The sequence below is a fragment of the Megalobrama amblycephala genome, linkage group LG9, assembly GCF_018812025.1.
Source record: "Megalobrama amblycephala isolate DHTTF-2021 linkage group LG9, ASM1881202v1, whole genome shotgun sequence".
NCBI classification, from domain to species: Eukaryota; Metazoa; Chordata; class Actinopteri; order Cypriniformes; family Xenocyprididae; genus Megalobrama; species Megalobrama amblycephala.
In genome coordinates this window covers 31525704-31553365 of record NC_063052.1, presented here as the reverse complement: position 1 = coordinate 31553365, position 27662 = coordinate 31525704, and the positions used below count along the sequence as shown (strand labels likewise).

Genomic DNA, 27662 nt, shown 5'->3' with positions numbered 1-27662 from the left:
ATTACACACACACATATTCAGAAGACAGATCCATTATGAGCGCTGGGGTAAAAGGCTTATGCTAGAGGACGCATCAACTGTCCTGTGTGTGTGTGTGTGTGTGTGTGAGGAGTCTGTGTATGTGTGAATGTGTGTGTATATATTTTCAAAACAAATGCAAGTAGGTGATTGATGGTTGTATAGCTTGGATGTTGCATGGTTAAATTGTTAGTGTAACAGAAAAAACCCAATGTTTCAAACATTTTCTCACTACACTTGTAAAATTTGTAGTAGTATTTGTACTATGTAATGCATACATAATAAATGAATATTTTGTCAAGGACAATTCAGACACCATATTTGTGAAGAATAGAAGTTTAATGTGTTGTTCTGTTGAGTGTTATTTATTTACGTGATACAACATTGAAATAAGCCTTTACAAAATTGGAAAGCCATTTCTCTGTGACAAAAAAAAAAAACTGTTTTGAAAATTAGACGTGTACAGCATATTGAACGGACTGTACAGGCTACGTCTGTCCCTCAGAGCATCGTTTTACGTCCATCCCAAATAATATCTATTAATATTTAAATCGCGTAATGCCTAGAACTCTTAATATAAGTTACTTATAAGTCACGGAACGACATAAACACAATTTACTCTGGAAAAAAAGATCAGCTTTTCAAATATAAATCTAAACTAGACGTGATAAAACCCGTAAAATTAAAATGGACGGAAGAAGTTAAACTAGTAAACGTCTTATAATATCGTTCATTTGCACGTCTGTAAAGGCGCTCGTCCAGCGTGAGACTGATTTAGTTTTAATTCACAGAACTCAGAAGTAGGACCTATTTAGCCTACACGGGAATTAAACTTATGTAAAATAAACATGACGATGAAAAAGTTAAAAGGTGGAAATATCTGAGGGAAACGTCCCTTAGACCTGTGAAGAGTCTCGTGCAGGTTTAATAGCCTATTAGTCTCCCTTTTAAGTTTAAAAATCCGTTTACACTTAATAGAAGCTTTATTAATCAGTTTAATTCATGTAAAATAAATATGACAAAAAAGTTAAAGTCGAAAAATCACAGGAAATCGCTCGTTTGATCTGTAAAGCCGCTCGTGAAGCTGGTTTCCTGCATGATTATTAAAGCTACCGCTGCCCTCTTGCGGTTTATTCGCGCTATTTCAGTTTCATTTTCGCTGGGCAGATGTATTAATTTTAGTGCACCGAGAACGAGCAGTGGAAAAGAAATGCGTGTGAAGAACGAAAATGATATACACTTGTTTTTCGTTCTTGTGATGAGCACTTTCCAGCCACCCCAGCACTTTCTTATGCTGACTAGAGCTGTGAGTGTCTCTCCCTCTTTCTTTCTCTCTCTCTCTCTCTCTCTCTCTCTCTCTCTCTTTCTGCCTCCTTTCTCAACGTTTAGTTACACCACTTCAAACAGCCTTAATTACTGCCCACAACAAAACAACAAAGAATAACCACCTATTTTACCTGATCTGTCTCTTGATAATAACTTTTTCCTTTTTCGTGTGTGTGTTGTTCACTCTTAGCCGTGCTCACAGATGTCAGAGGAAGTGTAGGGGGTGAATATACCAGTGTTTGGGGGTGGAGAGAAAATGTGGGAGGGAAATGAGGAGAGAGTGACTGTATGAACCCTTATCTCATTCATTCTTTCATGTGACAATTAGTTGAACTGGCACAGCTGAGCACTTTTCATGTTAGAAGTTTGAATCAATAGCCTTGTGTTGAGAATGGAATTGAATATTCAAATTATATTTACTCAGCAATTTGCATAAATTCTTCAGCGAGAGCAGTGATTGGCCAGCTCGTTAAGGTGCTGTGAGGTGGACTGAAGTCTGGCACACTGATAAACCTGAGGGGCTCAGACAGAAGCAGACAGAAGGCTGTGGTTTATTTATAAAATGGCGGCTATGGCGAAATGTCTGAATTCCAGGTAAGTCAGTGTCTTTCTCTCTCGCTTTCCTTCCCTCTAATGATCTCTCGAGAGGGGGCCGCAAGGTTAATTAGCTTCGCCTTCGCTAACAGACTCTGCTAATGAGAGGACATCAAAACTAACTGGACTGAGGCCTAAAGTAATGAAATGTCAGGGGCAAATCTCTAGAGGAATGCAAGAGACTTGAATATCAGCGTGTGTGTGTGTGTGTTTGTATATGAGGTGTAATGTATGTTGGTGCAGTGTAAACAATGTGTACACTTTTCTTATGTAAGAATCTATGAGAGGTGAGGCGAAGAGTATGAAAAATCAGTGAAGTATATGTTTTATTTATATAGTATACTCAAGGTCACTCTATAACCAACAAGCAGATATTGGGCAGTCACATTGGATTACAAATAAATAAACCACAACCCAATAGCACAAATATGACAGTTAAAATAAGCAGCTAGAGATGGAGAAGCCAGATATTGTCATAAAAAAAGAGGAGCTTTTAGATTTGAATGTGGGAGGAGATATGGTGAAGTGAGCGACTGAGAGGGTGTTGGTTTTGTTTGTGTGTGGGTTTACTGTGCGCCGTACTATTTTTTTTAAAAAGATGTTCACGTGATGATTTACAGATGGTTTTAATTAAGTTGTAATTAGGGCAATATATGCAGTGTTTGCCTTTGTGTTAGACTATTTTAATAGCAGCATAAAAAATTAACCTTTTATTTGTAGCTAAAGTGTTTTATTGTGTATAATGTGAAATAATGTTTTATTTATTTGAATATTGTTATTAATCATATGCAGAGCATTTTATTACCTTAAATATTTTTTTAAATTTTTTTTGTAATAATTAACTAAAAAAAGGTTCGGTGACCCTTACGAAATGAAATTTATGCAAGCGACATGCCGCATCGATTATTAAAGTGAAAATATTTTTATTATAGATTTAGTTGGTCAAAATAACATGCATAAAGCTATAATTGAAATCTAAATTTAATCGAATTTAACTTATTTCATATGCAAAATCATATTACAATGATGTTTATTTAAATACATGTATTTGGCTGATGGTTTTATCAAAAGTGACTTAAAGTGTGTTAAAGGTATTTTATGTGCATTCCAATTTTAATATGTGCATTAAAAAAAAAAGATTATTTAAATATAAGAGCTTTCAAAGGCTCTCAGTCTAAGAACATGACAGTCAGCCTTATACCCTTTAATATGATGTGACCGGTGCTGATTGATTGAGTTTTTCCAAGAATATCTCTCACTTTATCGTTAGTGTGTGTGTGTGAGAGAGAGAGAGAGAGAGAGAGAGAGAGATGAGAGTGAGTGGAAGGCCACACATTTGAACAGGAAACGAAGTGACACTAGACTGACTCACACAGCACAGAGGTTTGTGGGTAATACTGACAGAGAAGCAATGGCATGTGAATCAACCTCAACGTTTTTCACACTATTTTGTATATCATCAAAATAGTCTCATCGGAATGATATTTCCAGTTGGCCTTCGTGAGGGTTTTGGTTAGTTAGTCATGTTTATTTTGTCATTTGAATATAAAGGTCAGTCATTACTGAAATATACCACAATCTTTGAAAGAGCTGTACAAATGCCAGTTATTCTACACAGTAAATATTTGAAAGGAAATTATTTCCCTCCTTTTTTAAGTGTCACATACAATTCTGAAGATAAATGTAAAAATGTATTTTATCCAACAAAATGTTCAGTCATCATAATTGTGGACTAAAATGATGTTCATCAAATATACTTTAATGGAGTACCATAGCTTTATTTTACAGTACGTGCTCTTGTTTGGACTAACAGTGTAGTTACGTAGGAAAGTACTGGTAATATAAGGTAACTGCATGGGTTAAGGTTAGGTTTAGAGGTCGGTTCAGGGTTAGCAGTTTTTACCCAGTTATTGCAATTACTATAATAAGTACATAGTATGTACATGTGGGACAGGACTGTAAAATAAAGTGCTACCAAACTGTTATTATATGAAGGTGCAGAGTAAGGCACTGTAGGAAAGCAAACGGAAAAGGTACTGGTGATTTTCTGCCAGGACATTATCTGTTAAGTTTACAGACACTTCCTTTAACCCTTAAACACATCACAAAACAATGCGTAATTCAAAATCAATATGGACGATTCCTTCAACAGTACATTAGGCCCCCTTTTTTTATCGTACATCTACACTCTAAAAAATGCTGGGTTAAAAATAGCCCAAGTTGGGTTGAAAATGGTCAAACCCAGCTGTTGGGTTAAATGTTTGAGTTTTATTTAACTCAACTATTGTTTAAAAATTACTGTATTGCTTGTTTAAAATGAACCCAGAATATGTTGGAAATTAACATTTATTAATAAGTTTAATGAATAATAACGAATTATTCGAATTAAATTGCTTATTAATAAATGTTCACCTTTTGATTATTATTGTTGCCTCTAGTAATTATGTGTCTGATTTTTAATTTCCAACCTGTTTTGGGTTCATTTTAAGCCAGACATGTAGTAATTTTTAAACAATTGTTGGGTTAAATAAAAACTAATCGCTGGGTTTGTCTATTTTCAACCCAACTTGAGTTGTTTTTAACCCAGCATTTTTTATAGTGTACATAAAGTTAAGTTAGTTTCTCGATATTTACTTTTGATGTGTAATTTATTACAGCCTTATTGGACCATGTATTTTTTATCAAACATGCTTTTGCTGTGTAGGTTTCTTGAGTGGCTTTATGGTTTATTACACACTCTAAAAAATGCTGGGTTAAAAATAGCCCAAGTTGGGTTGAAAATGGTCAAACCCAGCGGTTGGGTTAAATGTTTGAGTTTTATTTAACTCAACTATTGTTTAAAAATGACTGTATTGCCTGTTTAAAATGAACCCAGAATATGTTGGAAATTAACATTTATTAATAAGTTTAATGTATAATAACGAATTATTCGAATTAAATTGCTTATTAATAAATGTTCACCTTTTGATTATTATTGTTGCCTCTAGTAATTATGTGTCTGATTTTTAATTTCCAACCTGTTTTGGGTTCATTTTAAGCCAGACATGTAGTAATTTTTAAACAATTGTTGGGTTAAATAAAAACTAATCGCTGGGTTTGTCTATTTTCAACCCAACTTGAGTTGTTTTTAACCCAGCATTTTTTATAGTGTACATAAAGTTAGTTAGTTTCTCGATATTTACTTTTGATGTGTAATTTATTACAGCCTTATTGGACCATGTATTTTTTATCAAACATGCCTTTGCTGTGTAGGTTTCTTGAGTGGCTTTATGGTTTATTATACACTCCAAAAAATGCTGGGTTAAAAATAACCCAAGTTGGGTTAAAAATGGACAAACCCAGAGGTTGGGTTAAATGTTTGGCCTAATCTCTTGGGTAGTTTTATTTAACTTAACTATTGTTTAAAAATGACTATATCGCTTGCTTAAAATGAACCCAAAATAGGTCGGAAATGAACATTTATTAAATTGCTTATTAATAAATGTTAACCCCTTGATTATTACCGTTGACTCTAGTAATTATGTGTCTGATTTTTAATTTCCAACCTGTTTTGGGTTTATTTGAAGCTAGCCATATTGTCATTTTAGTTCAATAAAACTGCCCAGCAGGTGGGTCAAACATTTAACCCTAAACCCTGGATTTGTCCATATTTAACCCAACTTGGGTTGGAGTGTAGATCATAAAAGTTCAGATTTTGCTTTCTTAGTTTTTTAAAGCACCAGATCATTAATGGCTTTCTAAAGAATCTGAGAATGAGAAGTTCTTGTTGGATCTTAAAAAGCTTCCTGGACGGTTATTTTTAAGAGTGAAGGGTCTCGAGTCGAACACACAGATGAAGGAAGTGCGAGACAGTTTTATGCAACCGGCACGTCACATTCTCCCCTCTAGGCCTTTCGTGGCTTTGCATCATGAAAAAACAACTCGGTGGCACTTTGACTGTGATTTGCACTGTGCTTACGATCTCTAGTTCACCTCACCAGTGTGACTGTCTGGAAGCAGGTGACCAATCTTTTTTCTTTCATTTCCACTCATTTGACTATCAATATCAATGAGTAATTCATCCTAATTTAGTAACTCACTCGAATGCGGTGGGTGGCGGAGGATGGAGGTTTCGTTTGCCTCGGTTGGAAAGTGGCTTTAATTTGACTTTGCCTTCTATGACTAAAGCAAGTGAAATTTGTGAAACACCAAAAAAAGCGCCCACGGTCGTCATAGTGGCATATAGATTGAAGGAGCTGTTCTCACCGAGTGATCAGAGGACAAGCAGAGTTGAGCTAAAAACATTACGGTGAGTCAGAAACACACCGACCTGCAAGAAACACATCACACGCTACTAAAATGCACCTTATTTGAATATTACAGTAATATCAGGTTTATAATTTGCTTTCTGTGTGTGGTTATTCGTAGTGTAAATTACATTTATACATTTAAGTTCTGATCATTTTTAATGAGATATTTTAGTGATGAGATTTGTTAAAAGTCAAACTAACATCTAATTGTATGATGTTAAATGTATTAGTTGCTGAAATTTATTTGGATAAAATTCATTTAAATTTAGCAAATATGTTTGTATAATAACTGTTAATTGATTAACATGAATGCCTATTACTTTTTCAAACTGTATGTTTACATCTTGATGCTGTGGCACGTTTTCTAAAATGGCTAAAATGTTGTTTACAGTGTTGTTTTCATTTTGCCTTTTGCTGATTGACATGATTGCTTCCATAAAAAGAGTCTTTATAATAGTTTTTATGTTCAGCATGCACGCTCTAGCCGTGTAATATGAACTAATTTAACAATAAGTGAACCGGACAGGGAAATCAATTTGCTGTTGGAAATGGCTGTGTAGATGGTCTGATGTGGCCATCAATTTCAGCACGAGTAAGAAAGAGAAAAGCTGTTATCCTCCTGCGAAGTGCAACACGTGCTCTCGCGGGATGAAATCTTCTCCTGCCCGCATTAACAGCTATTGCGGGTGTGTTTGTGTTTGCTTGTGTGTGTACGTGAGTGTGTGTCTATATGAATGATGCCGTGCAGGATGGGACATGCCCCTCCATCCCTGCTGCGCTCTGGGAGGCGCAGGTGCTGTATTAGGATGAAGAGAGTGTCAAACAGGACCAAAACAGAATGAAATAGAAAAAGGAAAGGACAAAGGAAAGACAGATAGAGCCGTTGAGCTGAATAGTTTTGCTGATGGAAATTGACTTGTGACGCTAAGGTGTTGGTTTTGCTAATTAGAGGTTTTGGTTTAATTATTACCTACAGCTTGGGTTATGTTATGTTATGTTATGTTATGTTATGTTATGTTATGTTATGTTATGTTATGTTATGTTATGTTATGAGTTCATTTTAAAGATTTATTTTTTTAAATTATTCTATAGATGTAGTTTTTATCTCATAAATTGAAAATTAAAAATATTTGGGATTTCAAAGTGCCGTCAAACGATTAATCGTGATTAATAGCATCAAAAATAAAAGCTTATGTTCACAGAATATGTGTGTGTGCTGTGTATATTTATTATGTATATATAAATACACACATAAATGTATATATTTAAGAAATATTTACATGTGTGTGTGTGTATATATGTAAATTTATGTATATAAATGTGTATATATGTGTGTGTGTGTGTGTGTGTGTGTGTGTGTGTGTGTGTATATATATATATATATATATATATATATATATATATATATATATATATGTGTGTGTGTGTATATGTATATATATGTGTGTGTATATATATATATATATATATATATATATATATATATATATATATATACACACACATATATACATATATATATATATATATATATATATATATATATATATATATATATATATACTTTTTTTTTTTACGACGTCCAAAAGCCTAATTCCAATAACAAAACAGTGTTGTATTTATAGTGTATTCTTTTGCTGAAAACGATTAAGAAAATGACAGTAGCGGGATGAAAAGAAAAGGTGATCTGTTTCAACACCTACAATATACATTTAAATGTTTTAAACCTTGAATCTTTATAATGAAAACAGGTTATTTGTCAACTAACCTTTATGTGGTTGATGTTATAAGGATGACTGACAAAAAAAGCTGATACAAGAAGTGTTTTCAGTCAGTTCCTCTCTCTGTTTCAGTAGATATCAGGATGTCTAAAGCTGTCGATGATGATAAGATGGGGACCGAGTTTCCAGTCGATAGTACAGGTAAAAAATTATTACTACAAGTCTTTTAAGATGTTGTAGATGTTAAATTATTATACGTATTATCTATTGAATCAATATAACTATTGTTACTGGCATGTGAAGTCATCATGGAGATTTAGAATGATGATGAGAGATTTAGTGATGATGTTGTGGAAGAAAAACATTGCATGTATAAGCATGTTTTATCATGTACACTACTATGATTCATGACTATTCCTAGATGTGTTAGTTTGTTAGTGTGTGTGTAAGTGAGATGAGATTTTGTTTTGTCATAATTCTCACATTTTCCACTTGGTCTGAACCACACACAGAACACTTTAGTCAGACGTGGCCTCAATCTGAGACACACACACACACACACACACACACACACACACACGCAGCAGCATACAGTAACCCAGGTTAAACGCTCCATGGTATTCCAATAATGCAATGCCTCTGGCTAACCAGACCATGCTTTTGTTGATGTGAGGGCTGGAGCCTCAGGCACTATTCTGACCTGATGTGTCCTTGCGTGTGTGTGTGTGTGTGTGTGTGTGTGTGTGTGTTTTTACAGACTCTGAGAGAAACAGTCCAGAGGCCAGCGATCAGGTGAGTGAACATCTTTCAGTGCAAATTTGATCTTAGTTGTTCGACCTCAATGAATGTGTGAAATACAAAAAAATAGATTCTCCAAAAAACTTGACCATCTAGATCAGGGGTGTCAAAGATTTGATTTTGAGGCAAAACAAAATACAAATATGTATGTAAAATCAGTATCATTAACTGACAGATCAACTGTCATACTGTAGCTACTAGATTTTATTTATTATGTAACGTATGTTATAGAATGCATCTTATAATGTGAGAAAGTTTTTTTTAATTACGCGTAGCATTCGTCATTTGCAAATGCCGTCCCAGGTGTATGCAGGGACAGTCCCGTGGCTAACATGTTCATTTTCCCGCTTTGAAGTTTGTCACTTACTTACTGCAATAACAATATGGATAAATGCAATGAAAAATATGATGGGTAAAAAGTGAACTTTACAATGTTTCCAAGTCTCCACTGAATGAATATTAAACATGGTGCATTAATACTGATATTTGACTAAGAAGCTGGACTGTAATTTAACGAATGCACTGTAAAAAAAAAAAAAAAAAGATTTTTTGAAGTTGGAAATGAAACAAATATTATTGGAGTATGTTTTGCATGAAAATACTGCTAACACTGTACAGTAAACATGAATTAAGAAGAACTTCTACAGCATTTATTAATCTAAATTAATGTTAATTTCAACATCTACTAATGCATTATTAAAATCAAAAGTTGTGTTTCTTAACATCAGTTAATGCACTGTGAACTAACATGAACAAACATGGATTTTTATTAACTAACATTAATAAAGATGAATAAATACTGTAACAAATGATTTGTTCATTGTTAGTTCATGTTATGTTAACTAATGAAACCTTATTGTAAAGTGTTACCAAAATATTATTTCAGTTTTTCTACTTCAGAATTTCAATGTGTCTCTTGCTGTTCCTTTGAAATTAATTGTGAAATTTACTAGCAATTTATGAGTGAAAATAGTTTCTAAACCTCTTTTTAGTGCAGTTATTTGTTAATCCTTAGATCATTAAGCTAAAGCTGTCCAGTCGAGGGCAGTGAGATTTTGTCCATAATTATTTTTTCTCCGTCTCATTCAGATCCAGCCAATGAAAACAAGTCCTTTCTGCCTGTCTCCTGCACCCAGCAACACAAAGGTGTGTGTTTGTGTGTTGATGCGTGATGCTTTTTCTTTGATCTGCTTTCGGTAACACGGATGCCCTCGGGTAATTATACGTTAACATTGTAATATGCAAATGAGAATACTTTGGTCTGTTTGAGCTGCATTCCTAACAAGATGCCAGACAGGTTACCAGGAGAGTGAGAGAGTGAGAGTGAGAGAGTGAGCGTGAAACTTATATAAGGAGATGGAGCAATCAGAAGTGAGGTAAAAAGAGAAGGATCGACTGATCACAGGGCAGATGCAGTTGTAGAGAGACGCTGGATCGATGTTTACAGAACATAAGCCTCTTCTTTTGAATTTGTGAGTAGTCAAATGAATAACTGAAAGTGTGTGTGTGTGTGTGTTTATGGAAATGGACTTGTGTGGTTTTTGTCTTTGCCAAAAAAGACATGAAGTGGTAGTTGGTATAATCGGTCATTGATATTTAGTAATGGCATTGTGTATTGGCATATTAGTAGCAAACTGTGCCAGTAACAAATGACAGTGTTAATTTAATACAGATAAATAATAATAATAAATGCTATTTTTGCATTTTGTAGTATTAATTTTTTTTTAAATTGATTTAATTAAATTAAGCACTTCCACTTCCAATTTATTCAGACGCCTTGAACATTTAATTCATTAATACAGTTTATTCACTATAGTTTAAAATTTTTTTAATTAAATATGACAAGATCTCAGAGTTAAACTGTGTCAGAAAAAAATTAATCTGAATTATGTCAGATAACACTTACGAAAAATATGGTCAGGTTTATTATAATAATAATAATACTATAATCCATATATTATTAATAATAATATATATGAATGTGATTTATAGGTTAAAGCTGAGGAGGCTGCTGAGATGACCAGTGTTCATGCTCCTCCTCCTCCTCCAGTTCAGCCTGCTCTACCACACACACAACTCATGCTGGCAGGCAGTCAGCTCGCAGGGGTATGTGCTTATACACTCTCTCACACACACACACACACACACACACACACACACACACACACACACACACACACGCACGCGCATATGGGGACATAATGATTGTCTAAACATAACCCTCATAGATTTTTTTTTTTTATATATATAATTTTGTATAATTTATGAACTCTTTTCCTCCAATATTTCTGGTATCACAATCCTTTTGTCCCCATAATGTAGAAAATACACACACAAACACACACACGCACACACAGGTTTGTTTTGTTATCAAAGTGAGGACATTCCAGAGGCGTAATGGTTTTTATACTGTACAAATTGTACATTCTATCCCCCTACACTACTCCTACCCCTAAACCTACCCATCACAGAAAACATTCTGCATTTTTACATTTTTAATAAAACATCGTTTAGTATGTTTTTAAAGCTATTTTAAATATGAAACATTTAATGAAATGTCCTCATAAAACATGTTTATGTCGTAATACCAGTGTAATACACATGTGATTATACAAATTTGTGTCCTCCATAAATCATGAAAACAAGCACACACACTCACATGAGACGAACAGGTACACAAGTGAAGTGAATGAAAAATCTTTCAGGGGAAACAAAACGGCAATAAGCAATTAAAGGTGCCCTAGATTCAAAATTTTAATTTACCTCGGCATAGTTGAATAACAAGAGTTCAGTACATGGAAAAGACATACAGTGAGTCTCAAACTCCATTGCTTTCTCTTTCTTATGTAAATCTCATTTGTTTAAAAGACTTCCGGAAAACATGCGGATCTCAACATAACACTGACTGTTACGTAACAGTCGGGGTGTACGACCCAATATTTGCATATGCCAGCCCATGTTCCCAACATTATGAAAGGCATTAGACAAGGGCAGCCAGTAACATCTGGATCTGTGCACAGGTGAATCAACAGACTAGATAAGCAAGAACAACAGCGAAAATGGCAGATGGAGCAATAATAACTGACATGATCCATGATATCATGATATTTTTACTGATATTTGTAAATTGTCTTTCTAAATGTTTCGTTAGCATGTTGCTAATGTACTGTTAAATGAGGTTAAAGTTACCATCGTTTCTTACTGTATTCACGGAGACAAGAGCCGTCACTATTTTCATTTTTAAACACTTGCAGTCTGTATAATTCATAAACACAACTTCATTCTTTATAAATCTCTCCAACAGTGTAGCATTAGCCGTTAGCCACGGAGCATACTATCAAACTCATAGAGAATCAAATATAAACATCAAAATAAATACTTTACTCACATAATTTGAAGCATACATACAGCATGCATGACGAACATCTTGTAAAGATCCATTTGAGGGTTATATTAGCTGTGTGAACTTTGTAAATGTGCTGTAATATAATCGAGAGCTCGTGTGGCAGGGAGCACGCGAATTAAAGGGGCGGCGCGCTGAAAAAATCAGTGCATAGTTAATGATGCCCCAAAATAGGCAGTTAAAAAAATGTATTTAAAAAAATCTATGGGGTATTTTTAGCTGAAACTTCACAGACACATTCAGGGGACACCTTAGACTTATATTACATCTTGTGAAAAAGCATTCTTGGGCACCTTTAAATAACATTAGATTGTTTGCAACTTTATTTTATTATTTTATTTAGTTCACCCAAAAATGAAAATTCTGTCATCATTTACTCACCCTCACGTTGTTCCAACCTGTGTGAATTTCTTTGTTCTGCTGTACACGAAGGAAGATATTTGGAAGAATATCAGTAACCAAACAGATCTCAACCCCCATAGTATTTGTTTTTCCTACTATGGTAGATATATATATATATATGATTAATATGTTCTTGACTGGTTTCATGTGACATTTTTTATAAAGGTAAAGTGTAATTTTCTTTCAACAATTTTTTGTGATTAAAAACTTTCCCCTATCCCATTTCAATATTCAGAGACAATATTGTTAAGTCATTTGTTCCCACATAAACTAAACACTGGCTTTGTGGCACTTTTACTTCAACCAATGGACTCTTTTCACAGGCAGTGATGACATCGTAAATCTAGTTTTACACATTTTCATTTAAACATTTTTTTTTATATATACATTTATAACACTACATTTTGTTATATTACCTTGGCAGTAAATTACAAAAGAAAAAAGAAAGAAAAAAAAAGCTAGAATTCCGAGAGTGTTTCTAATACAACGGCTGAAAGAGTGATGGCAAACTTCATTCTAGTTCTGACTTCTGTAATCAATCTCTCCATTTTTTTCTCTCTTTCGGAAAGTTGTGGAAATGCTGTCATGGATTTTTTTTCTTTTGCTTTTGAAGCAGTAGGGAATACAAAAAATATATTTGCTATCATCTCCCATTTACCACTATTGACGTTTACCCAACTATGCCGACTTCTGTATCTGAGAGCTCTGGAAATGTGAAAAGGGTCCGTAGCGCAAGTTTGAGGCAAAATGACTAGTTTGGAGATCAATAATAATTCATCTGAAAGACAACAAATAAAAATATTATATGCATTGCTCTCTTTTCTCTATGCTTCTATTAACTAAATGCAACTACATGCTTTTGGTTGATAACCTTCATAACGTAACCATGCTGTGGATGCCATCTCAGGGTCTGCTTGCTTAAGAGAAGGTGCTACAGACGCTTCCTGTGCTGCTTGGTGATGCTGTTCTTTTCTCCATCTTTTCTTTCTATCCCTTGCTTCTCTCCTTCTTCCTCCTCTTCTCTTTAGCTGGCCGCCCTCCTCCCTGCACAGCAGCAGCTGTTGTTGCAGCAGGCTCAAGCGCAGCTGTTAGCCGCAGCCGTGCAGCAGTCAAACGCTGCGCATGCCGCCCACGCAGCTGCCGCAGCCAATCAGCAACAACAGTCACAACAGCAGCAAGCCAATCAGGCAGCAGCACAAGCCCAGTCTCAAGCCAAACCTGAGCAAGCTCCGCCTCCACTTCTATCTCAGCCTATCCAGCTCACTGCCCAGGTACCTTCTGCGCTGCAGTTGTACGTTTTAGGAAAGTGCATTGTTGATCAGAGGCTGGATTTGCATTTTCCTGTATTTCAATTCAAGGAGTTTTCAGTACTCTTACAATGTAGACGATCTTGCAATACCTTATTTAAGGGCACAATATGTAAGATTTTTGGATTAAAATATCAAAAAAACACTAGAACTGAATATTTTGTTGACGTGTGTACTTACATTATCCCAGATGTTTCCAAGAATGTTTAAATCCAGAGAAATAAGCAATTTTAACCGTGTCCGTGCATCGCCAATCAGTGACATCATACCCGCGTTACCCTCCATTTCCGGTTTTATTTTGTAGGAATCATGGAAACACCAAAGACGCTTTAATATATTATATGTTTTATTATACAAGGGAACAATACGTGTGTTGCGCTCGTCTCTCATTAGCAATCGCTCCAGTGGCCTCGTTCCGCTCCAACATCACTCGGTTCTGCTCTGCTTCATACTACAGTAACGTTAATAATCTCATCCATGAACATGATTTCTGTCCGAGTCCCATCCCGATTCTTTTCCACCGGCTGTGAGGTGAAGACGACATCTCCCATGATTCCGCGCTCAAACTCATCGTCATCAAGCTACGTCTTTGTTTTGACTAGGCGACATCTAGCGGCGAAAAATTACATATTGTACCTTTAAATAAATAAATATGGGTATTTAAATTATAAAAGAATTAATTATAAATAATAATATAAAATAAATAATTATTAATTATTTTATTTTATTATTCAAATGTATTTAATACCATTTTAATATAGTTTTGAATAAATCTTAATTAGTACAATTTGAATGCATTTAAGTTTTTAATGAATGTGTGAAATATGCATCTTTTGTTCCTGAGACATCTGGTGATGTGTAAGAAAATATTGTTATATAGTCAGTCTTTTACAGAATGTAAAATGAGATTACAGTTCAAATATTCAGTAAAGGGATCTACAGTACAATGCAAATTGCAATTTTCCTCCAAAAAATGGTTTCTGAAACTTGACTTTGCATCTTAACTGGACCTTTTCTCCTATTCTCACTTGTTTTGACTTGCTCACTTGTCTTTTTTCATCCTCATAAGGCTTTCTGTCTCTCTCTGAAGGACATTCAGCAGTTGTTGCAGTTACAGCAGTTGGTATTGATGCCAGGTCATCCTCTACAGTCCCCTGCTCAGTTCCTGCTGCCTCAAGCCCAGGCTCAGCAGGGTCAGCAAGGTAAAACACGCATATTCACACATTATTTTATCACGACTATGGGGTCAGTGGAAACACTGAAACTGCACCCTGTGTATGCACTATAACTATTTCACATAATAGTTGACTCTTTGACACCATAACATTTGCATGCAGTGATGTCTTTAATGAGTAATTGCCATTCATGCTCTCTCAGGTTTGCTTTCGACATCAAATTTGATTCCACTACCTCAGCAAAGCCCAGGGAGTCTCCTGACCACCCCACCTAGACTGGGGCTTCAAGCACAGGTATGCAACAAAAAAAAGGTTTCAAACTACATTGTCGTCCACCTCATGTTGCTTATTCAGTTAGCAAATGGTGTTCAGTTATCATCTCAGGAATAAATGTTTGCTTTTAGTCAGATCTTTGGTTAATGGCAATTTTTCAGTCCAGTCAAATAATAAGTCAACGAAGGCATTTTACTTGAGACATAAAAAATGGAAGATTGAGCACACTGCATTGTGGGATAGAGTATTTGATGCAGTGTGCTCCGCTGTACACTGTACAGTTTGGCAAATATAATAATTCAAATCAGTATCCTGTTGAGAAATTGTTGCATATTGTGCATAGTATCTATACACTACCAGATTAAGATTTTTTTAATGTTTTTGAAATAAGTATCTTATACTCAGCAAGATTGCTTTATTATTTTTTTGTTATCAAAAATACACTAAAAACAGTAATATTGTGATATATTATTACAATTTAAAAGAACTGTTTTTTTATTTTAATATATTTGAAGATGTAATATATTCCTGTGATTAAAGCTGAATTACTCCAGTCTTCAGTGTCACATGATCCTTCAGAAATCATTCTAATATGCTGATTTGCTGCTCAAGAAACATTTAATGTGTACAACTGTACAAAATATTTGTGTACAATATTTTTTTTCAGGATTATTTGATGAATAGAAAGTTCAAAAGAACAGTGTTTATCTGAAATCTAATCTTTTGTAACATTATAAATGTCTTTACTGCCACTTTTGATTGATTTAATGCATCCTTGCTGAATAAAAGTATTCATTTCTTTAATTTCTTTTCAAAAAAATAAAAATAAAAATTCTTACTGACCCCAAACTTTTGAACGGTAGTGTATAATGCTACAGAAGCTTTGTATTTCAGATAAATGCTGTTCTTTTGAACTTTCTATTCATCAAGGAATCCTGAAAAAAAAAAAAAGTACACAACTGTTTTCAACATTGAAAATAATCATAAATGTTTATTGAGCAGCAAATCGGCATATTAGAATTATTTCTGAAGGATCATGTGACACTGAAGACTGGAGTAACGATGCTGAAAATTCAGCTTTGCATCACAGGAATAAATTACTTTGTCAAATATATTTAAATAGTACACAGTTATTTTAAATTGTAATAATATTTCACAATATTACTGTTTTTACTGTATTTTTAATTAAATAAATGTAGCCTTGGTGAGCAGACGAAACTTCTTTTAAAAACATTAAAAATCTTAGTGGTTCCAAACTTTTGGACTGTATTGTATATTACTACATTTATATATACATATATTATATATAAATATATATAGACACACATGTATATACATATATAATATATATAAATATAATAATATATACACACACATATATTATGTAAACACAAATTTTTATGTTAGATGCGATTAATCGATTTGACAGGCCTGATATATGTTTTTGTAAATGTAATGTCTTTTTTGACCAATTTAATGTATCCTTGCTGAATAAAAGTATTAATTTCATTTAATAAAAAAAACATACTTTTGAATGTTATTGTGTACTTGTAAAATAATATGAGCTGAATAGTAGTGTGCATTATAATCTAGTCTAAATTTCCTTGCAGCTTTGAAAAACATAGCAAAAAAACATGCAAAAATGAAGGCAATCTTTTGGAATAGGTTTAAAATGGAAGGCTCTGTCTCACACTAGATACGTGTTTGAGAAAGTAGTGTGTTTTCCCAATCTGTGCTGTAGCATCATCTTGACGACAGGCTGTGGTCATTGCAGAGGGAGAAGAGCGTGGAGAGCATTGTGAGCTCCGCCCCCTCCTCAGCCCCACCCATGAGCTCCGTTCCCACAGTGACGCCACATCCTGAGGAGCCCAGTGATCTGGAGGAGCTCGAACAGTTTGCCAGAACCTTCAAACAGAGGCGAATTAAACTGGGATTCACACAGGTACGAAGCGGTTTGAAAGATCTTTTTAAAAATCTAACTTTGTGTGTAACTAATTACTAAGTAATTAATTACTGTAATTTAATTACAAGCGAATGGCAACTCTGCCCTGTGTCTTCATGCAGGGGGACGTCGGTATGGCCATGGGTAAACTGTACGGCAACGACTTCAGTCAGACCACCATTTCACGTTTCGAGGCTCTCAACCTCAGCTTCAAGAACATGTGCAAGCTTAAACCCTTGCTGGAGAAATGGCTGAGCGATGCAGGTGTGTGTTTTTGTCAGTTTTTTTTTTTGGTTATTGGTGTTTCATGTTGGCATGCTTTACGATTCATGTGTTGCGTATGTGTTTTCATTATAGAAACAATGGCGATAGACAACATGCTGCCGAGCCCCAGTTCACTGTCCTCACCTCTGCTGGGCTTCGAAGGGTTGCCTGGACGCCGCCGAAAGAAACGCACCAGCATCGAGACCAACGTCCGCATTGCCCTGGAGCGCAACTTCATCTCGGTTAGCTGCACACATGAACACACACGCCGTACAACCAAATGCTGCAAGATACAGAAATCATGTTTTGTTCAAATTACTCATTCATTTGACTTGGATAATTCCGCATGGCACTCCTCGGCTTCATGACCTCCTTTTTGCTTTCTCATGATAAAAAATATATTGGTTCTCTTTTTGAAAATGCTGAATGCATTTTTTTTTTCTCTCTGGAGAAACGGAAGTCTACTAGCAAACTAATTTATTGCAATGTACAGTATAAGAATTATGTCACCACATTAAACCCTGTATACTTCTGCCATGATTGTAGAAGTATTGCTTGAGCATATTTTTATGCATTATTTAACATATAATATATCATATACTATAGGCTTAAATAAAAAAAATAATAAAATAACATGATACTTTTATAAATAAATGTATAATAATAAGTATGTTAAATTTCTTGCAATGAAAATAAAATATAATAATAATAATAAGTTTTATATTATCTTATGATAATTTGCTTGCAGTGTTCATTTGTAAGTTGCTTTGGACAAAATAAAATAATAATAATATAATAAAATAAAAAAATAAAATGCTTATTGGTTTACATGGTAACAAGTAGCAATAATAGTAGGTTCATCAAAAAACCAAAAGGGAGACAAGGCCTAAAGTTCACACATTTCTAGATCTTTTTAATGTTTTAAACTAAACAACACAGATTTATTAATCCCCAAGTTACAGTTGGCTGCACATGAGTCACAAAACCACTACAGTCACACTTTTTCTCTGGTAAGCACCACACCTTTGTTTATAAGACTGATGCATTTTTCCAAGGAAAACTCTAAGATCAAGTCTAGGCAAACAGCCAATACACTTGAGGCGACTCGTGCTGCTGCTTTCCATTTCTGAGTAACTCATTTTGCCGGTTGACATCACGCTGACAGAAACATTAACAACAAAGCATGTAACCAAAACATTTTCATTATCAAATAATACAGCAGTTATACAACAATTACAGGTCCTGTGTCCTCTCTGTGTCCTAATTTTGGAAAAAACAATTCCTAAAAGCACATTCTCACTCTTATGATTTCAATAAATCAGTGTTTACAGGCATCTTTGAGTTCCAGTTGCCTAACTGCGTCTTTGATTTACTGCATGCATTTACTCAAATATGTTGTGCATCAACATGGTCTCGGCCTGAATGCGGGTGTTTGGCATGTCTCATGTACTCATTCATCTCACCTCACCCCCTTCAGAACCAGAAGCCTACCTCGGAGGAAATCCTGCTGATGGCCGAGCAGCTCAACATGGAGAAAGAGGTCATCCGCGTCTGGTTCTGCAACCGACGGCAGAAAGAGAAGCGTATCAACCCCTCCAGCGCCACCCCTCCTCTGCCCACTCAGCCCCCAGCACCGACGCACAAACCCCCCTGCTACAGCCCGCACATGGTACACCCACTCATGGCTTTAGCGATTGGTCTAGCCCAAAGCCATTTCGACTGACAGCTGGTGTTGAAATGTTGTTTGGATGGTGCATGTCTGGTCATGTGTTTGAATAATGTTCCACTATAAAAGGAAATTGAACCTTTTGAAAGTAAAGGAAAATATTAAAGAATGTAATTATGAGCTGTATGTTTGTTAATTAGAGTGTCTTTCCTTTTGTCTATAGATGTCCAGTCAGGGACTGGCTCAGGTCGCTACCAGTCTCAGCACAACAGGTGAGAAGAGCAGTCAGAATGAATAATAGTGTTGTTCACTTCACATTTGTGGTTACAAGAACAGATGCTGAATCTCTCTCCTTGCATAGCCGTCAGTCCCACACCTTCTGTGGCCTGCCCCCTCAACCCCAGTGGACATGCAGCAATGAGCTCCGCCCCTTCTTCAGTGACTCCGCCTCCTCTCAGCACAGTCAGCCCCACTCCGCCGAGTCTCGGCAGCCCTGGCCTGAACACAGGGTAAGAAGATATTTAATGTGCTAAGGACAGGAACATCGTCTTTTGACACTGTTTGAATTTGAAATAAGGATAATACTAATTATGAGAATTAATAACAATTATTAATAATACATATTACATTATTATAAATTATTATAATATATAATTAATATAATATGTTATTCTAAATAAATAATAATTATTATTATTTTTATTTAATCTTTTTTTCGGTTTATTTACTAAGAAAGTAATATATTGAGTCAAAATATTATGAATGTTTATTTATTCTTGTTTATTATACTTTTAAATATTAGACATTTTAAACAATACTTGCAAATTTGCACAAATTTACACAAATGTCCAATGTTTTACATGAGATAAATGGTCTTAGAGCAGGAAATTAACCCAATCAATTATTTATTTGGTTGATTTCATCAACAACTATTATTATTGTTGTTGTTGTTATTAATAATAATAACAATAATAATCAATTATTTGTTTAGGTTGATTTAATTAACTAACAAGTAATATATTGAGTGGTAAAATATTGTCATCAATAATTTTGTCTTATTTATTATACTTTTTTATACATTTTAAACTGCTTGCAAATTGTTAAAAATAAGATAAATGATCTAGAGCAGGACTATTAAAAATGATGATGATGATTATTATTTCAATCATTATTTGTTTAGGTTGATTTAATCAACAAACAAACATATTATTATTATTATGATTACTATTATTATTTAACTAGAAATTAATCCAATCAATTACTTGTTTAGGTTGATTTAATCAACTGACAACTATATTGTTATTATACAATTTTTTTATTGTTATTATTATAATTATTATTATTATTATTATTATTATTATTGCTATTATTAATCAATAATTGATTAGGTTGATTTAATTAACTAAAAACTAATATATTGAATGGTAAAATACTGTAAATGTTCATTTATTCTTATTTATTACACATTTGAACAATATTTGCAAATTTGCACAAATTCACTATCCAATGTTGCAAAATGATCTTAGATCAAGATTATTACAAATATGTGTAGTAAATTTTCTATTAAACATGAAAATAATTTTTTTTAGGTTGTTTAAATCAATTAACTATAATTGAATCATAAAATATTGTGAATGTTTATTTTATTATTATGATACGTCTAATATTCATGGATATTTGCATAAATCCAGCATCCAGTGTTCTATATTACCGCAATCATAAATTTTAAGACTGTGATTACAACAGATCATTATTCTGTCAGTAGCTTTCATTATGACTAAGCATTCTGAAGTGAAATAATTACAGCTTTATACTTGTTTTCGCATTGAAATCTCTATTCTCAGTTGTGTTCCAAACCTGTCCATTTGAATGTAAATGTAATTTCTTGCTCTCGAGTTTTCTTTCTTTTGCCTGCCTTAATTCTTTCCTGCATGTGAAATGATCACAAACTCCACGATGGACATGGATGTTCTTGAAATGTCACTAAAAAGGCTTGCTTCTCTCCGCATGTATGAATGGCGTATGTTTGTGGACACGTGTAAATGACACATCACACACGTTACAGGAACACAATGATGGGTGTAAGCACAGGAATGAACCAGGCCCTCATCAGCAGCAACCCTCTGGCCACAATGCAAGGTTTGTCATAGAGGACGACAAAAAGTGTACAAAAGTAGATAGAGACACATTGATTAAAAGAAATACAATGTAAAACGTGAATCCTTACCATCATTCCCCATCAAAGAGCCTTCTACTATTTTCAGTTTTGCTGGGATGTGTTTGAACAATACCAGAAAATGAAAATCTCTCACTACATATTCATCACATCTTCATCCTCACTACTTACATACATGTGTTTGTCTGCGTGTGTGTGAGAAGAACTGTGTTTGTGCACCTTGTCTGTGTCTTTCAAAAGCACCTGCCATTTCTATGCCCTTATATTTGTTCTTGAGCTCATTTTCATCCTCATCTCTTGAAAACTTTTCCACCAACACAGTACTGGAGCCGACGCACAATCTAGAACTGCTACAAAGGCAACTCTGGGCCAATGTGTTGCCTCGCAGTTGACCAAACACCCTGTATCTATTTTGGTTGTGTTGCACAGCTACTTCCCTGTCTCTTTATATATATATATATATATATATATATATATATATATGTATGTATATACAGTACAGTCCAAAAGTTTGGAACCACTAAGATTTTTAATGTTTTTAAAAGAAGTTTCGTCTGCTCACCAAGGCTACATTTATTTAATTAAAAATACAGTAAAAAACAGTAATATTGTGAAATATTATTACAATTTAAAATAACTGTTTTCTATTTGAATATATTTCACAAAGTAATTTATTCCTGTGATGCAAAGCTGAATTTTCAGCATCATTACTCCAGTCTTCAGTGTCACATGATCCTTCAGAAATCATTCTAATATGCTGATCTGCTGCTCAAGAAACATTTAATGTGTACAATTGTACAAAATATTTGGGTACAATATTTTTTTTCAGGATTATTTGATGAATAGAAAGTTCAAAAGAACAGTGTTTATCTGAAATCTAATCTTTTGTAACATTATAAATGTCTTTACTGCCACTTTTGCTTGATTTAATGCATCCTTGCTGAATAAAAGTATTCATTTCTTTAATTTCTTTTCAAAAAAATAAAAATAAAAATTCTTACTGACCCCAAACTTTTGAACGGTAGTGTATAATGCTACAGAAGCTTTGTATTTCAGATAAATGCTGTTCTTTTGAACTTTCTATTCATCAAGGAATCCTGAAAAAAAAAGTACACAACTGTTTTCAACATTGAAAATAATCATAAATGTTTATTGAGCAGCAAATCAGCATATTAGAGTGATTTCTGAAGGATCATGTGACACTGAAGACTGGAGTAACGATGCTGAAAATTCAGCTTTGCATCACAGGAATAAAATACTTTGTCAAATATATTTAAATAGTACACAGTTATTTTAAATTTTTTAAATTATTTTAAACTTCTTTTAAAAACGTTAAAAATCTTAGTGGTTCCAAACTTTTGGACTGTACTGTATATATATAATATGTATGTATGTGTGTGTGTATATATATATATATATATATATATATATATATATATATATATATATATATATATATATATATATATATATATATATATATATATGTGGAGAGAGAGAGATATATGCTGAAAATTCAGCTTTGCCTTCACAGGAATAAATTACATTTCTAAAAATATATTATCTCTTTCCCCGCCATTGACAGAATTTTCCATAATTTATGACAGAACGCTTCCCCGTCATTGACAGAATTTTCTGGCAACCCGTATTTTGACTGTTATACGGTAGGGGGGCGCTGTTACGGATCATCTGAAAGAGTACAGAATCTCCAAATCAAAACACAGGCGAAGAAGAAGCATACACAAGTGATAAAGGCATAGCTTACACATGTTAGCTAACACGACCATCAAACATTAAACAGCATATGAATCAAAAGCATATGAATGAAATGTTGACCCAGGAAGAGGTATAGGACTGGGGGTGTTGATGGACTCGATCTACTCTATCTATGTTTTGATCATCTTTCTGAATCCCATTGGGAAGTAGTCTTTGACAAAAACGCGTTTTTCTCAGCTTTTTTGTTCAAAATGTTGCATTTTTTTTATGAAACCTACCAACACAAGTGTTGATAAAAAAAAGAAGAATGCATGAAGTTAATTGTTTTTAAAGCAGGGACTTTGTTCTTTCTTTTGATATATTGCATGTTCAGATATTCATAAAACAAAATATTCTTGGGGCCATGAAAGTTTTGTAAAAATGATCAAAAATGCTGGTGCTAGCTAGCAACTTTTTAAAAAAAATGCTGGTGGGGAAAATTTATCAAATAAATGAAGTCTTGGTGAGCATAAGAGATTCTTTCAAAAACATTTTTAAAAATCTTACCGTCCCCAAACTCTTGAGAAGTAGTATGTATATTATTAAAATTACATGAAAGCTGACATGATAACATAAAGGCACTGAATTTAATTACTTCAAATATTAAGATACATTTTAAAAACTAGTAGTCAATAAGACTTGCTTTGTGGGCGGCAATCACCAGCACCATTTTGGTGGAAAAGGGGCATCGCACAGCCATTGTACGTTTTTCGTAAGAGTACATACATGCATATATGCCCTAATTTTCTATCTTCATGTTTATTTCCTTCTCTTCTTTCATTTTTTTTTTTTCACAGCCCTAGCTGCCAGTGGTGGCCAGATTCCCATTTCCGCTCTTGAGGGCAGCGGTCAAATGTTCCTGGGTGGAGCTGGAGGTCCAGGAGCTGGTCTGCGCCAGTCCCTCTTCCTAAACCGCCCCACTTTACTGCCCTTGGCGAGGAGCGCAGGCATGGGTCTGGTCGGCACCCCAAGGGCTTCTCCGCCCCCTGGCGCCAGAGGCGCAAGCCCAGACTCGTGCTCCATCTCCCCCTGCTCAAGCCCCGCCTCCTTCTGCTCATTAGGCGAAGCCTCGCCACCCCCTCTGGGCGGAGCTATGGCCGAGTGACGCCCACACCAAGCTGCTGCACTTGAGGGGAGTCAGAGGGACGGAAGAAAGAAGACAAACAAGACTCGCCTTTTCAACCAAAGCCATCTCTCAATCCCTCCATTTCTCTCTTGTGCTCTCTCTCTCATTATGTCTTTGAATGCCAAAAATACAGAGAAATGAGCAGAAGAGAACAGGGATAAGGAGAGAACAGAACGGGGGACTGTTTAAACCAAAAAATTTATCTATTCAGCGTGGAGAGGTGGCTTCAACGGAGCTACTTTGAGAATGTACATTTATTCCTCTCTGAATGGAAAAAGACAAACCTACATGAACAGATTTTTGAGGGCAGGGTCGTGAGCCAAAAGACTTTACGAAGAAACAACAACAAAAAAAGAAAACGGGTGGCAACGAATGGAACAAAGGAAGGACATTTGACAAGTGTCACTGGATGGTAGAAAGAGAAACCAAAAATAAACACATGGAAGAAGAATGGAAAGACTCACAAAGACAAAAAATGACGAAAAATACCAAAACCAAAATACCAAAAACCAAAACCAAAAAATCGGAGAGAAAAGCTTTACCTAAGACTTTGAAACCTGAATTGTCCAGGATCAGATTAACTCTACAAAACACCAAAAACATTTTGCTCAATTTTCATTGTTTTCCATGCACCCCTTATTATGTAAACTCAGTTTTTTCTTTTTCTTTTAAACTGTTTGTAAATGTATTTCTCAATCTACCTCTGCTATCAACTATTTAGATTTTTCATTCTTTTTCATTCCATTTTCACTTTTGATCCGTGACATTTTCATCAGCAATTTTTCCTGTCTGACTTAAGATGGAAAACACAGAACGACAGAAGAATTTAGAGGGATTTTGTCTCCACTTTAAACAGTATTACACACAAACACACACATATACACTGAATTTACTGTGATGCGTATCCCGATTCCCCTATCCGTCAGTGATCATCCGCTGGAATCCATGCCTCAAACTTTGACACACTTTTCTTGGATACCAAAGCATTTATCTGGCCTTTTGCGTCAGCTGAAAAGAGCTCAGATGACAAGACCTCAAAAAAATGTAAAAAAAAACCCAACATACACAAGGACAAATTTTTAAATAAATAAATCCCCCTGAGCCCCCAAACCCCTGCCCTCCATCCTCTCCGGACCCCTCTCCTGTGCCTCGGAAAAAAATGCGTGATGAAAAAGGCCAAACGAAATAAAGGAACGACGGGCGAGTGGAGCAGCGACCGAAGAGGATCCGAGGAAACGTGCAGGGGGGGAATCCGACGACCGAGACGCGGAGGGGAGATGTCACCGTTGTCGCTTTTTGTTTATTTTTCCAACACGCGGATTAAACCAAAAATGAAACCAAACCAAACCAAACCAAAACCAATGGACTAAAACTGAACTTTACTCAATGGAATGAAACCAAATACTAGGAGTGGACCACAGGAGGTGGACAAGGAGGATGTTTTAGAGTAGCAAGACTCGATGACGTGAAAAGACTCAACATGGCTTTGACCAGAAGATCATTCCTTCACCTCCTCCCTCCTTTCCGTTAAGTCGATGCTTTCACTCTCCTTCCTGGACGGGAGAATATTTATTAACCTCATCGAACTGAACTTCAGAATATATATATATACATATATATTTTGTTTTATTGCTTTTTCCTCTTGGTCTGTCTGTTTATGCTGTATGACTCGTCTCATTGCTTTATATTTTTGGGATAATGGGGTGACGTATTGCCTATTTTCATATTTTGTGTGTTTCGTCATTTTGAATTGATCGTGCCGGGGGGTTTCCCTCATCAGGCGGTTTGAAACAATACTGTGAACATGTAGCTTCCAAGTTTTGCTTCGATTGCGAATGTTGTGAAACGATAAGCCAAAACTGAAGAAATACCAAAAGCGAAAACTTTTTCTTTTTTGACGCCAAATAGCAACCTAACCAATGCACAACGCTTGGAGAAAGACCGTATTGGTGCTAGGTCTCTTCGAGGAGAGATAGGGAGCAAAGAGAGAGACGTGTGTGTGTGTGAGTGCGTGTGAACGTGGAAGCTCATCTCCAGCATGGAAACCAAACCGAAACACGACCGTTAAGCCAACTTTCGCTCGGCGTGTCGGCCAAACCGTTTTTGACTATGTGATCTTAGACGCATACAAAAACGTGGACAAACGAGAAATGTAGAGGTTGTGGGGGACGGGGTGGGACGGGGTTTAAAAGCAACTGGAAATCCAGTTGACGTTACACTTCTAGAGGGAATGTACCTGTTAGTGCTTTGATAGATTTTGTAGGAAAAAAAAATCTATGTTCAACTGCTTACTATTGCTAATGTAAAAAAAAAAAAAAAAAAAGGCTGTGATAAAAATAGTCCTTATGAAATGTTGATGATGATGATGATGATGATGACTTGATTTTAGACCAAAAGCTTTAAACTGTCTCTCTTTGATTTTTTTTTTCCCTCGAAAATTTGTATTTATTGTGTGAGGGGAGGGTGTATCGATGATTTATATGTTTCCAACTCTTCATCTTATTTATTGGCTTATTTATGTATTTATAGCATTTTAATTTATCGATTCGGTCTTTTTTTTAATCTTCTTAAAACCAAACTGGGGAAATATGGGGTAACTTCAGAAAAATAACCAAGTGTCAATGTTTAACTAATGACAAACTCAAGTTTTTGAAACCAAAACTCGCTACTAAAACTGACTGTTGTTTCTGTGGGCACCTTTTCAAAAAATCTGTCCACCGCTTTCGAGAGATGAAAAGTTTCCAAACTATGTCTCTATAACTTGATGTAATATATAGTTATGGGCTAATTTTAAGCATAACTCTTGTTCCAATTTTTTCTTTTTTTTTAGATTTTGCTCTGTTTTTTAAAAGCATTGGATGAGGGAAAAAGAGTGAGAGAGATACGCTTCTGCATATACCTCATGTTTGATTAGAAATGCCAAATAGATGGAAAAAAAGCTTTAAGAATTTGACAAAGGGGAGCAGAGGAGATGTTGCTCAGGAGAGGGTATTTTAGCGTCTTTTTCGCGTGAGTATAAAGGTTCACAGACTTCCCCAGATTACCTATCCAACGTCTGGTTCAAATATCCGGCCCACGATCGGTGTCGAAGAACGGTTGACGGCAGATTTTGTTTTCACATCGGTTTTCTATGTGTACGTTGCTCATGTGATTATTGGTTTTTGTATATATCTCTGTGTGTTGGTGTGTGTGGACGGCTCTGCTGTAGAGGGCCCTGAATGATACCAAAGTTAAACCTCTACCGCGGGGCCTCTCACATACTAGACGCGCTCAAATGCATGGACGTTCTTGTAGACATGCACACGCAAAACTGTTCTTCAACCATATACAGCAGGAATGTCTACGACTGCATCGTTGTCATTGTGCAGTATGTTCTGTTGTTTTGCATTGCCAAATAGAGGTTACTCTCACATTTAAACGGCATTGT

General features: G+C 35.1%; 1 protein-coding gene across 16 annotated transcripts in view; it reads left to right on the top strand.

The window, feature by feature from the left end:
- LOC125275669 (POU domain, class 2, transcription factor 2) overlaps positions 1-26498 on the top strand; it is a 70350-nt gene extending 43852 nt beyond the window's left edge. For 3 of the 16 annotated variants that reach the window (XM_048202826.1, XM_048202833.1, XM_048202831.1), the window contains 15 exons: positions 8084-8149; positions 8706-8740; positions 9836-9892; positions 10739-10852; positions 13580-13822; positions 14928-15060; positions 15236-15327; positions 17048-17248; positions 17371-17512; positions 17606-17754; positions 18990-19181; positions 19402-19450; positions 19540-19687; positions 21244-21317; positions 23907-26498. In XM_048202826.1, coding sequence (XP_048058783.1) covers positions 8084-8149; positions 8706-8740; positions 9836-9892; positions 10739-10852; positions 13580-13822; positions 14928-15060; positions 15236-15327; positions 17048-17248; positions 17371-17512; positions 17606-17754; positions 18990-19181; positions 19402-19450; positions 19540-19687; positions 21244-21317; positions 23907-24214 — 2003 coding nt within the window. In that variant the 3' untranslated portion in view covers positions 24215-26498. The other 13 variants (XM_048202825.1, XM_048202832.1, XM_048202830.1 and 10 more) reach the window with 11 other exon arrangements.
- The last annotated feature ends 1164 nt before the right edge of the window (positions 26499-27662 follow it).